The sequence below is a fragment of the Chiroxiphia lanceolata genome, chromosome 1 (assembly GCF_009829145.1).
Source record: "Chiroxiphia lanceolata isolate bChiLan1 chromosome 1, bChiLan1.pri, whole genome shotgun sequence".
Taxonomy (NCBI): domain Eukaryota; kingdom Metazoa; phylum Chordata; class Aves; order Passeriformes; family Pipridae; genus Chiroxiphia; species Chiroxiphia lanceolata.
In genome coordinates this window covers 35,485,424-35,502,250 of record NC_045637.1, presented here as the reverse complement: position 1 = coordinate 35,502,250, position 16,827 = coordinate 35,485,424, and the positions used below count along the sequence as shown (strand labels likewise).

Sequence of the window (16,827 nt, the reverse complement as noted above, 5' to 3'; positions counted from 1 at the left end):
CAGTTCTCTCCAAGTTCCTCTCCAAGAAGGTAAACTAGATCTAGAGTGTTTGGTTCTTTTGGTAACTAAAAGATGTGGTTGGTTGGTTGGTTTTTTGTTTCCCTTTCTTGCTCCAAGATTTCAATTACTTTTCATTACCACTGGAGTTGTAATGGTATAAAGATGAAACTGAAATGTTTCATATGATGAACTATTGAACTACAAGCAGGAATCAAACCACCACATCAGAATCTGGTTTCTCCATGGTTGTACTGTAGCAATTCAAAGGTAAATTTTCCTCATGCTGATTAGACATTCATGATGCGTTCTGTCCTTCATTTCAGTCTCTTATGTTGTTGTAGCAGTTCAGTCTTGTCACCTAAATCCAGAATAACTCATAACAATTGGTGCTAATAATTAATTTACACCCCTATCAAGGCCATTGGTCAAGAATCTGTACATAGCAAAAGACAGTTATTGCTGTCTTCAAAATATTAAATTATTATGGTCATAAGCAATTGGAAATTACTAATGGATAGATATTTTGAGAGCTACTGTGCCCTAGATTTTTAATAAACCAGAATAGAAACTTGAATTACTCAAACCAGAAAGAACTAAAAAAACCTGAACGAGCTTTCAGAAATGCTGTTTAAAATAAATACATTTATTAACAAAATGTTAGACAAATAGAATGAAATTCTGTCATTGTTGCTCACTGATTGCCTTTTGCAATATGCAAAAGAGTATGCAAAAGCAATGGTGTGCTTAATTAAATACAGTGCTCCCTAGACTTATAAAGATTGCCCATTTGCTAAGTTCAAGTATTTATTTAGAGAGGATGTAGGTTTTTTAAAATACCATATCTTTAGTGTCAGGAATGTTTCACAGATAGGTAAAATTGTTACATCCTTGAACTATAGCTTTAACACTTAAATGAAATTATGAAGAATACTTCAAAAGTCTTTGATGATTTTGTTAACAAACATGTTTTATTTAACATGTAATGTTATAAGATTAAACTCAAAATTAATAAAGTAAAATATATGCTTTTCCAGATATAATAAGATTAAAAAAATAGTATTTTAAAAGTACCAAAACCCCCTCAACATGTTGTTATTTTCTCTGTGTTTTCATTATTGTTCTTTCAAACGTGGTGCTTATTCACTGTATTTGAGCTGTAAGGCTTCTGCCTTCATCTCTGGCTTACTTAAAAATCTATTAAGAATTTATTAATTCCTTTAAAACATGCAAAAAAAATATAAAACTTCCAAGAGGAAAAGCTACATAGCCATATAGCTGCAGAACTTACTGCAAGAATACTGATAAATAAAACATCAATTATCTTCAGTTAATTACAGTTTAAGGCTAAATCCTTGGCTGGTGGAAATTGCTGCAATCATTGACTACAGTAGAGCCTATATGCACCAGCTGACTGCCAGCTTCCAAGTTCCAAGTCATGGCAAGTTGCTTTGTCTCTCCATAAAGCAGAGTATTGTATATCTCAATAATATTTCATTATAATTCTTACACATTGCTAGGAAAGTTACATATTCAAAGACGATATATTGGTTTTGAGTCCACCCCAATATATACATTTGAAAATAGGTTTCTCTGAACAGTTAAAGGAAACCCTGGGTCAAATTATTGCATAATATGAAAAAAAATCACAAAAGTGCATACATGTATGTATGTATGTATACATGCAGAAGAGAGCCATATTACCACTTGCAGCTACCACTATATGGCATTTACTGCTGTGGACACAGGCCTGTGTTGGGTCACAGAGTACATTTATATGAATGTAAACTTTACCCCTTGATTCGAGAGATCCCACCATGAGATGTCTTCCTATTAGGGAAAGGAGTAAGGCTAGGGCCTGCCTGGAAGTGGAACTTTATTTCAGGCATCTGTATGTGGACCGAGACTTGCCCCACTGAAGCTGCAAAATTAAAGCTTTATTGCAAAAAGAAGAAACTATTTACACCATGCTGGTAGCTAAGTTAGTATGTCAATTTTATGGACTTCTGTAGAGCAGATAGTAAATGATTTTTTCCATTTCCCACCAAGTAAATCTGGTAGAAACAATACCATGTTTCCCACTAGCTTCATGAATTTTGAAGTTGCCAAGCTTAGAATGGCAACTGAATGCACTGAAAGGCATCAACACTGTGAATAAAATGTTCACTTCAAGCTCCGTCTCAGTGACACTTCTTCAGCAAGTGAAGAGTTATATTTTTAACTGCAAGCATGGTCTCTGTGCAGGTTGGTTTGATCAACGTCTCAGGAAGTAAAAATCCAAAATGGCCAGTGTCACGCAGCTCAAATGCAAATGCATAGGGGATGCCATTTTTGTAGGCCCAGTCCATAGAGCTGCCAGAACTCACATCTGAAAGAGGAAATTCAGAGAAAATTTTAAAAAATGTTAAATTCAGGTCATGTTGAAAGCAGCAGAAGGCTCATGTGGCATTTTGTCTCCGGGACTCAGTGAATATACTTGCAACTCAAACTGTTGCTTGCTCGGATCCTGAACACCCTTTCAAGAAGGGCATGGGCACCCAGCACCTGGTGAAAGGTGCTCAGCATGATATGGATTAGACCCTTGATTTTCATAGGAAAAATATTATAACTGACTGTTTTGTGTAAAGCAAAATTTTAATAAAAGAGAACATTTAGAATAAAGCCTCAAACTGTTCCTGTCCTCATCTGAGTGCAGTCTAAAGCTTTCCTTCCACATTGATCTCCCAGCTGAACTAGAGTTCTGTGTCCTCCCAGGTTTAACCTGGGTTTTTTAGGCAATTCCTTTTCAGGGAGAAGAGGAACATTTGATAAAGTAATCTAACTTCTCCTTTTTAAAGTGCTTTTAAAATTATTTTCATTTGTCTTATATTCTCACCATTTCCTCACAGCATGAGAGCATTTGTATAGGTGGTGTCTAATATTAACAGACCTTCCCGAGGAATTGTGCTGCTTATGCTTTCATTGTCTCCCTAAGTTGATTACCTAAGACACATATTTATATAAAGATCCATCTCTCACGTGGCCTGCTGTAGTCTATGCAATTCTGGCATTAATTCACACTGCTTTTCCTTTGACATAGGACTGACTGCACTGTAATGAACACAACAAGATGATCACGCTGTGAGATGCTGAGGCCCACAATAAGTGGAGCTGTAGCCAAAACACAGCAACAGCAGAGGAGATGCAGGAAGTTGCTTGTGAAAAATCTTAAGCTTTTCACTTTTTCAGTATCTGTTATCATTATCCACAGCATGCAGGCCTCATAGTTTCAGTAAAGAAAAAAAAAAGTGTCTTGTTGAAACCTGTTGAACTTCTTTTTCTCTTACCTGTCAACAGAGAGCTTGACTGACAAATGCTGTTACAACTTAGCAGTGCATTTGCAGATAATGATATGCTTTCTAAGATCTTAATTTATCTTTCTGTTTTCAAAAATATGGTTTTATATGTTATGAATATTTACTGGCTTTTGCCTCTCATATGCACTGCAGTTTAATCTCTTTTATTGCATCAGTTGAGTTAATCTTACTGCAATCAACTGACTGAATCAGCTGCAAAGCTTCGTCTTCCGCCTTCCTCACAACCCAAAACTGTGTCAAAGTTCACTTTAAACAGTGTTTACTTTCTTTGTTATAATAAGGGTATTCTCCTTCTTACCATAGGAAGGTCAAAGTCACAAAATCTGCCAGAGGAAAACTTACACAAAGTGCTAGAAGCAGGACCATATCTGTATCTTATACCATAGGCTGACTGAAGAGCATTAACAGCATTATAGGCTGCTGATTCCTGGGGAGGAGGAGAAAAACAAATACATAAATGCCACATAAAATTACCAGATTTTTACAAAGACATACACAAACTCAGTCATGCCATGTAAGTTCACTGCAAACACTAAGGCAAATGACTATACAGGAAGAAAAGGGATGAAAAGCAGGTGAAATTTAAAGGCCTTGAGATAGATATATGTTTCTGCTGGTTTTTTTCAATCTGAAAGATTACTTTTATTTTAAGTATTTTAAAAGAACAGATTTCAGGAGAATGTTAATAAGAGAGTTGTGCCTAAATTAGAGCAGAATTGGCATGTTGTGATCACTACGCAGCTCTCCAGTTTCAAAGCAGCTCTGAATAATTGAACACTTTAATCGAAACGGTAACTGACAGTTCAATAAAATGATCCGGCCCAGACAGAAACATCCTTTCTACTGCTCAGAATTAATTGTGTCCCCCTGCTAGCACCAAATGCTATTTATCTGCTATGCATCTGGGGTCCTACAGTTCTCCACTGTACACAGTCCATGTAGGCAAACAACCTTTGTTCTATCAGCTTCAGGAAACAGAGATCCATTGCTTTCTAACTCACTGTAATTGCCAAGAGAAATGGAGAATCTGAAACTTCACCCTAAGTCACCGTTTTAGAGACTTCAAGTATTAAAAACTATTCATTTAGGAGCTACCAGGTGATGGAGAGTTTGGTTGTAGGCAAATATTAAAACACACAAATAAATAAGCAACAATATTCCATTAATTTTCACTGTGATCCCCATAACGAGCTTTATAAATTACAGGAAATTACTTCAGTTTCTTTTTCCAACCTCCTTGTTCTTTTTGACCCACCTCAATAAAAAGAAGTATAAGGTCCAAATACTGGCAAAATATGTAGAATTGGGATTTGGCTTCCATTTGTCCAGGGCTGTTGTTTAAAACAAGTGTCTCTCTTCGTTCCTTTAGGTTTGTCCTTCACACCCTCCAATGAGAAGACTGATGCAAGGCCTCACAAACCTTAGGAACACCTATTAAACATCAAAAACTGGGATCCTTTAGATCCTTAGATAGAGTGTGTGTGTGCTACGGGGCAGTTACTTCCTGTCTCAGAATGGAAATATCCCTTGAGCAACAAAAACTATACTGCACATACACTGGTGAGTGTTCTCTTTTAGACATTCCTTCTCCTTACAATGAATTTCCAGTCTATAGTGTCTGCTATTGCCTTACATTGCTCTGGATATCTTCATAAGGTACCCAATAATTATATACTTGCAGAGGAGATGCTGATTCTTCCCAACACCATGTCTTTATCACCTTCTCTCTTGTCTGTTCAGAAAAAAATATTCTTGCATCTGCTGTCTTCAAAGGAATTAGATTCTGTTGTTTTAAATTGCCAGTCTATGTTTTTTTGGTAAGTAATGGTCATCAATTCACTTGGGGAACTCCTTTCTCAATGTTACTCTCCAAAAGAGGGTAGACAAGGTAGAATAAAAAGAAGATTCATGACTTTATTCACAGTCAATACAGGGCTGGGTGGTCAGTCCCCACAAGTCTCATATTTTTAGCTCCTTTGGCTGCTTAGTTAACTTCTAACTTGCTCTGTTCCACAGGAATGATGTCAGACAGAAGAATGTTTAGTAGCTGCTGAAATTAAGTGTCTCGACAGAAATAAACCTACAAGGAGAGTTTAGCTTGTGGAGTGCTGGCTGCTCAGCCTCCTGAGAGAACAGCCGACTGAAACTTCAGTGAACCTCCAGGGACTGACAGCATCATTTATTCTGCATAGGATAAATCTAAGGTGCAGTTAAGCTCCTTTGGAGAAAACTAGCTTAAACTAGCAAGTTAAAAGTCACTGCAACTTGCAGCTTTCAAGGTAAAAATGGAAGATATATGGAAAATGTAATTTTACTGGGGACTGAGGGTGACAGAAAGAGGATTGCAACTGGTTGATGCAGTGTGGGTCTGTGACAGCAAACAGAAAGCAAAGCTTAGCCACATTTCCCGAAGAGAATAAGCCATAAGGAGGGTTTTATGAACAGGAGGATGGCTAAAACAGACCTCAGACTGCAAGCAGAGGGAATAGTTCTGCATTTGGATGAGCATGAAATACATGAAATGTATGTATCTAAATCAATACGCTTACATCAGAAAATGTATTCTTATTACTTTATTCTTCTAATATACAGAAGCCTCTGATGTTAATTAACTGCTTGTCTTAAACAGTTAAAAGCACTGTGTCTAAGCAGAATGATACATAATGCAATTGAAGCTTTACTTTTGGTGAAATCGAAAGATTTCTCCTTGAACTGATAAATGTAAACAATTTCAATTTTTTTTTGTTCATAACATTGAAGATGATCTACTGTATGATCCTAGTGTTTAAGTTCTGAGCATGAAGAGACAGAATTTCAGCTACATGCCCAAGGACTTGACTACATAATTCCCATTACAGTTAATTAAATAAAATTATAATAATTATAATTAAAACCTAGGGATTTATCCTATAAAGTAATTTAAAGGGACTGATGGAAAGCACTATACCATTTTAATGAAATTTCCACGGACTCATGGTGAGTGAAGGTTATATAACCAGAAATGTGATTGCAGGCAAATCCAGAATAAATACTTCTCAATGTTAAAGATATGCAAAGTATTGAAGAAACAAGTCTCCTCTCAGAACAAAACATACAACAAATATTATGTAAGGGAGCATATTCTCCCAAGTTTTAATGTACTTACCACACAGCTGAAGTTTGGAATAGTTTCATATTTGTAAGAGTAAGGGTACAGCAGCATCTGTGCATATGCATGGAAGGACAAGTAGGCTTTTATTTGTTTCCGATGTTTGCGGAGGAAATGAGCAACAGCCTTTACTTCAGGCTCAGACTCAGGAAAGGGACCACAGTATGTGTCATCACATGGGTGAAATGAAGCACCTTCATCTAGAGATTGAAAGAGAAAGTTGATGGTGAACGATCACAGAGAATTTCCAAGGGTCAGCTTCTGGCTCAACCTTTTTTGGCCCCCGTGAAAAAGCATGAAAAGCAATAAACACATTGCTTTCTTGTGACTGATGAGCTTGAGTCAGTGGGACCTCAGTACAGCAATCTGCTTGTTCATCTAGTAGACACAACGAGTTTCCAATTGGCCAACTATGGGCAGTTCTCCCAAGAGGATATATTTCAAATCCAACAGAAAAAGGAGAGCCTGACTTCACTGTCCTTTCTTCCCTGGCTTTCTGTATCAGTAGCACTTTTTATGACAGCATTCCCTTATTAAAACTATTGATAGGTCTCAGTTGGTCTGTTTGAAATCAGAAAGCTATACCTCTTTATTAATCACTGCCAAGACAAATCTAGCCCTTAAGAGCATTTTAATGTACTGGTTACTACAGTGGTGGTTACAATGGTAGGTACAAAACCTCAACAGGCGTTACCTTAGAGACTGGTTTAAAACATGAGAATAGTTCCTGACTAGACTATTTTCACCCTTGAAAACCTTGTGGGGAAAAAAATGACAAGCCACATGGGATGATCACTCAGTTAGTTTAAATAGAAATCATCTCAGTTTGTACAGGGCCTGAATTTCCTTCAAGTCTGGGGTAGGAGTTCAGTTTTGAGGATATCTTTCACTACATCAGCCTGCTCAGGTGGCAGCAAGCTGCACAAGAGTAGCCTACTTGTACCTCCCATGAGGTACAGAAAGATGAAACTTAGAAAAGGGGATGTGGTGGTGGCTCCTTTATCATTTAGCAATTCTGTATCTAATCCATCATCTCATTTACAGCTTAGGGCTTGGGCCTGAAAGAACAATATTTACGCAAATCCTCTCCTCTCCTATCTGCTCTGATTTCAAAATACCATGTTTTACACTGACCTGCAGAATAATAATAATTTGTTTGAGAATTTCCCTGGTGCCATTAGAGACTTACAAAAGCAATGTTTTATTAACTTTCCTTTGTACAGTAAGTACTGCCATCTTCAATTAATAAGAAAAGAGCAGTGTGTGAGAAGGCATAAAGATATCAACTAAACCAGGGTTATGCAATCAACATAATGCCAAAATTAAAAAGTGGAAGAATTTCATGCTGCAGTTTCATTTTAAGACGAAAATTGAGGCTACCATTCAGTGGCCACAGGAGGGGATTTCAAAAGTTATTAGTGCTTGGATTGCAGTGGATATGGAAGGGTTATATAGAGGGCAGATGGTATCTCCCATGCAAAACAGATGGCCACCAAGTCATCCAAACCTCAAGAGCACTCTGCCTCAATGTCTTGTCAGATAATACAGCTAAAGGAGAGCTATTTAACACACTCTCCAGAGCCTTTGTGGTTTTTTATGGATACTTCATCTCCTGTAACAGTGTATACCAAATCATGGAAATGAATATCACTGTTAATAAACAGTGGAATCCTACAAGCTAAGGGTAAAACGACCCAATGGAAAAATATGACTCAGTTTAGTGACTTTCAGTGAAGAAAAAACTTTCTAAACTTTCCAGCCCATTATTGTAAGCCATTTGAAATCCCAGCTGTAGTTAATGCTTTACCTTAAGAGAAGCTGGCTGTAGTAAAAAGAGAGGGTTTCAGTGGTGGCCTTGGACAATGTAAGGATATACTCAGTTTTCATACTGAAAGTTCTTTCAAAGTAACTCAAGAAGGAAAAAAATTCATACAGTATGTAGCAACTCCAGTGAAATTTCTGAGTTACAATCATGAGAAGCAAATGGAATTGTGTAAAATGTCACCATGCTGTCTTATTTTTGTACCTGATAGCATACTGGGGAATAGGTATCCTTCAACATCCGTCGTGAGATCAAGCGAACAAAGGAAATGTGTGCTGAGACTGATAAAACCAATGCTTTGATACAGAAAGAAGACAGACGATGGATGAGCTGGAGCATGATTCTCAAACTTACTTGCAGCCACTTCTGCCAGTGTGGGGTACTGTTTTCAGTGAGCACTGTGGTGCACGGGAAATTGGGATGTGCTGGAAATTTTAACTCCCATTGCTGCTCTTACAGGGATTTGGATGCAACCTCTTTAACTGGATTTGCCCTATGAACAATTTAGTTCTAAGTGCCTCATTATTTGTTTTAAAGTTGATATTTATTTCATTATCATTAAACCATTGTGCTGGTTGTTGCACATATATACGTATTGCAAGGAGCATTCCCAGAGTTTTTGCTGTCAGTATTCACAATTTCTGTGCACTATTTTGGGTACAAGGGTGCTGCAATGTGAAATCTAGTACAATCAGTGATATGGCTTTTTTCTTGGTCCCTAGAGAATACAGAAGTGATATCACAAAGTTTACATCAAAGTCCTACACTGGCAGGGAGGAGGAAAGCAGACAGGATGCTGTGATGTCTGTACTGACTAGCTCCCTGCTGCTAGCTTGCAGCAGCTTTGCTGGGGCTGGATTCTGCCACAACACATCTGCCTGGAACCCCCACAGTGAAGTTCAAGCCTGTCTGCAAACTGAAGTGCGACTGAACTGAATGAAAAGGTTTTTACAAGCACATGCAGTTTTAAATGTTAAACACACCATGATTATGCAAGCTTCAAAGTGTGATATGATCCAGATTCTTCTCTGACTCATTTAGTGTCCAGGACCTTCTGAGCACCAGTCAGCCCAGTTCATGAAAGAGCTCTTTATTCTCCATCAAAATAGAGAATCAGACAGAGTTTGGGTTCCAGAGAGGGAAGCAGAGCATGTGCATGATGAGCAACCTTGAAAGAATTTTTATTTTTTAAACTCGGGGCGAGGACCTGTCTTTCATATTCAGTGCAGGGAAGAAATGCAACAAGTAAGGGATTACAACACACAAGGTATGTGGGTATTACAACAGTTTCACTCAGGCTAGAAAAAATAGGTTTTTAAATGAAAACTAAGCAATTATTTTTAGGACTGAGTAAAAATGTGCTCTAATGCAGTGGCTAGGGAGCAGGAAAAGGGAGGAGCAGAGAGATGTGAACCCAAAAAAGATGAATTAGGACTAGAAAGAAAATGCACTGAGTATTAATGTTGCACTGATAGGTACCTAAAATATGTGTCCAAAGACTTCATAAAAGAACTGATCATTCTGACTACGCCAGTGGCTATCTTCTGAACAGTAAATGTATGTTCCCAAAATACCTGCAGCTGTGACTTATGCACTTGAATAAATGATTATAGCAGTGATGCAGGATTGGTTCATTTTTACATTATTTTTGCAGCATAAAATTGCATTAAAGATTGTGATAGCGGCCGTGGGACTCAGCTAACGTAGGCTTTCTGTAACTACTTCTGTGTCAGTCCTCTTCTTACAGCAAGTAGAGTTGAAAAAATTCGGAAGCATATTTCACAGGTCCATACTGTACTGAAAGTATGCTTCTGTTCACACTCACTGCATTTGTAAACTTCTCAGGCAGATTATTCACACTCACTTTTATCCTTAAAATTCTCAAAGCTCTACTAGAAGAATCCGGTCATTGCAAGCCAGACTGCACGGTGCTCACTCCTACTGCAAATAATCAGAGTATTGTGGAAACATCTAGAGACTTCCAGAGGAAGAGGGATGGACTGAAGGGAGGGCCCTTGCACTAACATTATGCAAACACAATTTCTTGTCTTTACAAGCTTGTAGTATAAATAAGGAAGGTGGATTAATGCTGGAGGAGAAAAGAGCTGCACAGAGAAGTGAAGGAAGTTGCTCAAGATGGGAGAGTAGCTCAGCAGGTATAAATTGCCGTATTTCATAACAAAGTGTTCTTACTTTCTTACACCAGAACTTGTAGGGCTGCTTACACCTATGTGACTTGCACTGTCTTCTGTAAGATTTAATCAAATACTATTTCTTCGATGGACCCATTTCAGCTCTTCTGCTAGTTATTTCATTACTGCTGCATCCTCTATGCAAAATTGAGGCCAATTTTTATGGAAGTATTTACAAAAGTGCTGGGAGATTCAAATTGTATCTCCATACATTTAGAAACACCTTCTTTCTGTATTAAATCACTCATAATGAAGGCCTTAAGACCACTGAGGCTGACAAAGCAAGTTCGACATTTCCAAAGATAAAATAATTTCAGAGAAATGAAGAATTGAATAAAATGAAGTTTGAAATGTTTCCTAAAGCTGTAGTCAGGTGAATCCTAAAAAGTGATGGACCAGTCTCAATACAGGGCTTCAAATTATTTATATGATTGCCAAAATACAAAATAGCTGTATGTGTGATTTTTTTACTTTTGTAACATTTTCCATGAAAACTTTTTACTTATTATAAGGTCCAAAATTCAGGACTTTTATTTTTTTAGAACATAAAAGGAATATTTGAGCCTTGGCTTGTGGCTTTATGAGAAAGTATCTTCAACTTTAACTGTGGAAAAGAGAACACTTCACAACAGATGTGATCTAACCTACTTGGATAATGGCCTCTGTTGGATAATTAAATACAGAGTAATCTGAACTGGGAGACCAAAGCACCTCTGTACTTACCACACCATTTCACTTTCCAGTTGCGATTAGCATCAACACCATGACAGTGAAACCTTGTGTTCTTTGATCTCGTTTTTCTCCAAAATCGATCCTGACAGAAGTTACAAAGTATTTAAATAGCAATAGTACTATATTTTGGCAAATATCTATTTGTACACATAACAGATCAACCCTAGTAAACACATACAGTATTCTACTTCGACTGAAGTAATTTACTTCCATTTTGCAAGGCAAAAAGTGATGGACCAGATTATACAGAAAGTCACCTTTGAATGATGTACAACCATTCGATCTTTCCTGTCTGAATAATTTTTTGAGTAATACTACTGAAATTACTTACATTTGTCCAGCTAAAATGATATCCATCCACATTAAATACAGGCATGATATAGAAATACAGCTGAGTTAGCATCTTTCTCATGGCAGGATCAGTCTGGTATGTCTGAAGAGCCTAAAGCAGAAAAGCCAAAGAAAACAGTTTCCATAATAAAAATAATTTTCCAATTAAGTATTGTGACAGGCTAAGACAGTCATGAGGCCTTCAGCAGTACAGATATCTGATCTCATGGCACCACAGACATCCTTTGAGCTCTGCTTGAAAGGCTGACGTCTTCCTGCAAATGTGATTCAGGCAGCATGCGAACACATGAAAAACGTGTTTAAAAGACCCTATTCTCTCTGCTTCTCAGCTACTTTCAGTAGTCAAGAAGATACAACTCCTATTACAGAGAAGCAAATGCATACAAAGTATTTCTTGATATAGGAGCTGAAAGCCAGTGGAATAGATTTTTACTTGAGGAAATGAGTTTAGCTCCCATAAGACAATGGAGTCCTGTTGTTTCCACCAGGTGACAATTTGATAAGGTCTTAAAGCATTTAAGGCTCCCATTACACAAGCTTTTGTTGTATAATACATGCACAATTATTAATACAGGGAGCTTACTCCTTTCTAACTTAGAAACCACTCTATTTAGAAGAATCTTAAGTATAAAGGTTGGTAGAGGAAGTCTAGGGAGGGAAAGTGTTTTTATTTTCCACTCTGCATCATAGAAAAACACAGCAAAAATCAGAGGCTCCTCAGCAGTTCTGTTTGCTAGTGCCAGAGATGCTCCTTTACCAGTTCCAGGAAGCTTGGACTCCACATGCTGTAGTAAATACTGTCTCTTGTCATAGCTGGGCACCAAATTTACATCCTTCAAAGTTTAAGTGTTGATTCTGTAAGGTGAGGAATCAAGTGCTTCATGTGGCAGGCAGAAAGCATTTCACACTGACGCTGGGTTCAGAGGGATGCCTGAGCCTGGCTCCCCTCCTCCTGGTGCTGTGATTACAGCCTTCTGCTCTGCAGTATTTCTGGCCCTTCAGATCCAAAGAGTAGCATGTGTTTGGGGGGCAAAGGGAAATGTTTGCTCTGAAATAAACTAAGCTAAATGCTTTTCAATTGACAAATGCCAGGGAACAGTGTGAAGTACAGGAATTCAATACTTGTGGGCTCCCAACCATGCAGCTGTTTGAATTACTGAAGCTGCCATGGGAGCTGAGGGATGCTTTTAGTGAAACACTGTGAGGAAATAGCCATACAACTGGATGTGTCTGGGTCTGGAATTTACTCATGGAGAGGTCTGACATTTTCGTCTTTACTGAGGGGATTAGTGAGACTTCTAAATACTTTTTCTAAGGGGTTCATTAACCACCTCTCTGTTGTGTGATGCTTTCTCTTCACCCAGCCTCATTCTGCTCTCCCAGCAGTGCTCTGCACATGCAAGTCCTTCAGCCTCACTTGCAGATCCAAAGCAGTGCGTCATCCCTGTGCAAAGCCAAGTCACTCAGTGCTACTCCACACTGTTTCAGACAGGCAAGAAGAGGGGAAGGTGAGCAATAGGGGGCAAAGGGGCACAGCACAGAATGAAATGAGATTTAGGCAGCAGCTAGAACATCATGGTGTAGAGCATTGCAGGGTGGCATAGGATGACAAAAGAGGGGTTACCACAGGCAGAGAACACATCTAACTAGGTAAATAGTCTAGCCCTGCATGTAAATCTGCATGGGATTAAGAGCCTGTAAGGTGAGTATGTATGTGAAATCACTAAAACTGTTCTTACAGAGGAGACAGAACTAAGCCACGCTCCAGAATATAAGTCAAGGAAAATGAACATTTTTGTTGTACTTATTTCAGGTAGAAGTAATTTAGCTGGGGAGAAAATGAGGCTACATATACCATTTCCTTGACTTTTTTATGCTTTTCTCTTTTTAGACAGTATTAGCAAATTAAGCTCAGGTTTTGTCCCCATGTTGGATATTTACCTGATAATGAGACTGGCATATGTGCTTGTATCTGTACTTATGTATGCCATTCTTTCACTGTCAGCTGCATCTGCAATTATGCATTTTGCTACGCTGTAATGTTATATACTGTGTTTTAAACTGCAATGGTGTAAGATTAAATATTTTAAAACACTTTAAAATTATCTCCTTGAAATAACTACAGATAATGAATTAATTTAAGGTAATACACTGCTTAAAGTTGCATGGATGAGCTTTGTAAGTTTTTCAGAACCTTTTCAAATTTGCAAAAAATGACATAATGAAAATACTTGAATTAAGACTTTTTAATATAGGTTTTAAATCCTGTGAAGAATATATTTTTCTTCCTAGATAAAAGTACCACCATTTAGAAACCTAAACAAAACATAGACAGCAAAATGCCAAGCACCCTTTCATTTTTTTAAAGTTATTCTGTGTTATTTTAATGCCTGCTGTCATTGGCAAAATATCAGGAGAGACTTTAGGAAGCATTATAGTCTCCTGTAATAATACTGAAATTTGAAGCCTTAAAGTTGATTTAAAGCCAAACATGTCAATCATTCAGTGCTGTTCTTTAAAGCATATACGGGTTTTGTTAATAACTTGATTACCCTTTTAGAGTAGCATTTCATTAAAAATGTAGTGGAACCAGTGCAGCTTTCTTCTTCATGGAAAGCAAGAGTGTAGAGGGTGTAAAATGTGATCATATTCACTCTTTCTGCTGAAAACATTTTGTCTTTCATACTGCTTTTATCTGGCAATTTTATTTATGTATGTAATCAGGCAACGCAGACTATATAATCTCTGGCAATGTGCCTTAGAGTTACCAAGGTGTATCCTTGCTGGAGCAAAGCCCACAACTTGCCTTTTGTGACATGATTCCCAAATCCTCCCAACAACGATCATGTGAACTACCTCCCCCATCCCCCTCTGGCGGTGTTGAAACGTTTTCTCCCTGCGTGACACAAGCGAGGGAAATATAAACCATTAGTGAATTAACTGCATTGTAGTTTGCACAGAGCTCTCAGAATATGGCTTGATACTGCTTCCCCATCATGCAATCAATAGCAGCTTTGCTGCTGAACATGCAGAGAGCCAAACCAGCCCAATAAATGCTGAACAGTGTTATTAGTGAGTGAACAGATGATATAGGAACCCTGCCAATACCGTGCAAGCAATCTGCCTGGGGGATGGGGGAAAGGACCGGTGATTAATAGGAGGGGGCTCTTTCATCTGGATCAGCTCAGTGGTGGTTGTTGACAGAGCTACACCGGCTTAGGCTGGCTGAGGATCTGGTCCATAGGAAATTTAATTTAGGGGACGAAGTAAACAAAAGAGCTATATTATAAACTGCCAAGGCAATAAAAGGCAAGGGTGTAAAATGGATTTAGGATGCAGCTAGGCTTTTTATAAAATAAGGGGATTGACCGAGAAAGACAAAGCAAGGAGAAAGGGTTGAGAGAAACTCTGAAATTGCAATTGAGCTTAATAACAATTTGCTATCCCAAAATTAATTATTATTAAATTTAAGGTAGCAATCAGCTCTTGCTGTTTCTGGTTTTGAATTAAACAATCATTGAATTAAACAGTTACTATTTTAGCACACGGAATTGACTCTCTTTACTGTTGTACCAGAAATCACACAAAACTGCTTCTTACAAAGCAGGATTAACTCTTTCATGCCATTAGTAAGATATCACTCAAAACATCCTTTTTGACAGTAACATACAATATTTTACTATTATCTGAACATCTTACACTTTAGGAGGGTGACACTATGATCTGCAACTCAGGCCTTCATTGACGCTTTATCAGTTTGACAAGCTAGTAATTAGCTCTGTCTTTGTACTTGGAAGCAGTACACCTTTTTATCTCCTTTTTCCCTTTTACTGCTAGTATCCTGCTTTAGCATTCAAATCACAAGCAGAGTGGTAAGCCTGTTATTAGGGCTAAGATACAACTGAGTATCTGAAAACAAATGGTTTAAAACAAAGGGTCAAATCTTCAAGGCTGAAGCTTGAACTGTATCTGACGTATCTTCCTTCCTTCCTCTTTGGGAGCAGGAGAAACCAAGAAAAAAGTGAGAGAGATGACTGTGCTGCAACTGCTCTTCAATAATCAGGAGAGAGCCCATAAAAAGAGCCTGACAAGAAGGATCTGCAGAATCCCAACGTAAATGGATGTAAATGGAGAAAATGCTGAAGTAGAGAAGAGGCTAAGAGAAGGGACTATGATGTGAGGTTAGAGAAGAAAACAGCCATTCCAGGAAGCTTGTGCAAGGCTGGGACCACTCAAGCAAAGGCATGATCTTGTGGTGAAGAAGCTGCATAACTACACAGATCTTAGTAGAAATGGGAGACATAACTTCTTGGTTCCACTCTGTGAAGTAGAACTTAAAAAATCTCTTAGGTCCCAAACAAATCAAGGACTGCCTAGCACAGAAAGGAAAGGCCAGGGTTATTGTGAAGCACTGTGAGTGCTCTGATCTACTAGCAATTGTATGAAACTGATGCCCACCAACTTGGTGGAGACATGCCAAGATATATGCCTCTGAAAAATGTAATTACTGAATTTTACATCCTAGTTATGTTGGTCCAGGGTAGTACATATTGAGGGTAACCCAAGAGGATTCACTTGAATACAAGGTTTAACTAAATTGTTGAGACACAACTAAATAGAATGACAGAATCACAGAATCTGCTGAGTTGGAAGGGACCCACAGTGACCATTGAGTCCAGCCCTTAGCTCTGCACAAGACCATCCCCAAGATTAACACCATGTGCCTGAGAATATTGTCCAAATAATTAAGATACAAATTATTGCTTGTAATTCCATTTCTGGAACCACTAAATTGTCCAACGTATGGAATTTCTTTCACAGTCCTTTCTCATGCTCCGTATTGTTTCTGCATATCAGTAGTTTTACTGAGGCCCTAGTTACTCAGCACCATGATACAGGAGTGGACTGCTAAAATATAGAGCAGAATTTCCTCCCTAGGGCAAGTAATGTGTTGGAACAACAGCGCAAATTCTTTTCATGACTTGAAGAAGAACGTACTCAACATCTTAAAAGCCTTTATGAGGTAGAATCTGAATGTCCTAGTGATAAATACTTACACAGGAATTTGCGCAAGCGTCATCGAAGAATTCTTACTACAGGCACAACACAGCTGCAGCGTTACTTTTATTTATCAAGATGCACTCACATTGTTAAAAATTAATAGCTGCAAGCAAAATGAATGTACTTTTTACCTTCTTAAAATTATGAGTAGGCAGGAAGATGCAGCTG

General features: G+C 38.1%; 1 protein-coding gene across 1 annotated transcript in view; it reads right to left on the bottom strand.

Annotated features, from left to right (window-relative positions):
* Positions 1-2,177: 2,177 nt before the first annotated feature.
* Positions 2,178-16,827, bottom strand: part of CPA6 (carboxypeptidase A6) — an 82,681-nt gene continuing 68,031 nt past the window's right edge. Inside the window, exons 8-12 of the mRNA XM_032678365.1 lie at positions 11,579-11,689; positions 11,239-11,329; positions 6,499-6,701; positions 3,696-3,780; positions 2,178-2,365 (exon numbers count right to left, since the gene is read on the bottom strand). Of these exons, the coding sequence (XP_032534256.1) occupies positions 2,178-2,365; positions 3,696-3,780; positions 6,499-6,701; positions 11,239-11,329; positions 11,579-11,689 (678 nt within the window). The remainder of the gene's footprint in view (positions 2,366-3,695; positions 3,781-6,498; positions 6,702-11,238; positions 11,330-11,578; positions 11,690-16,827) is intronic.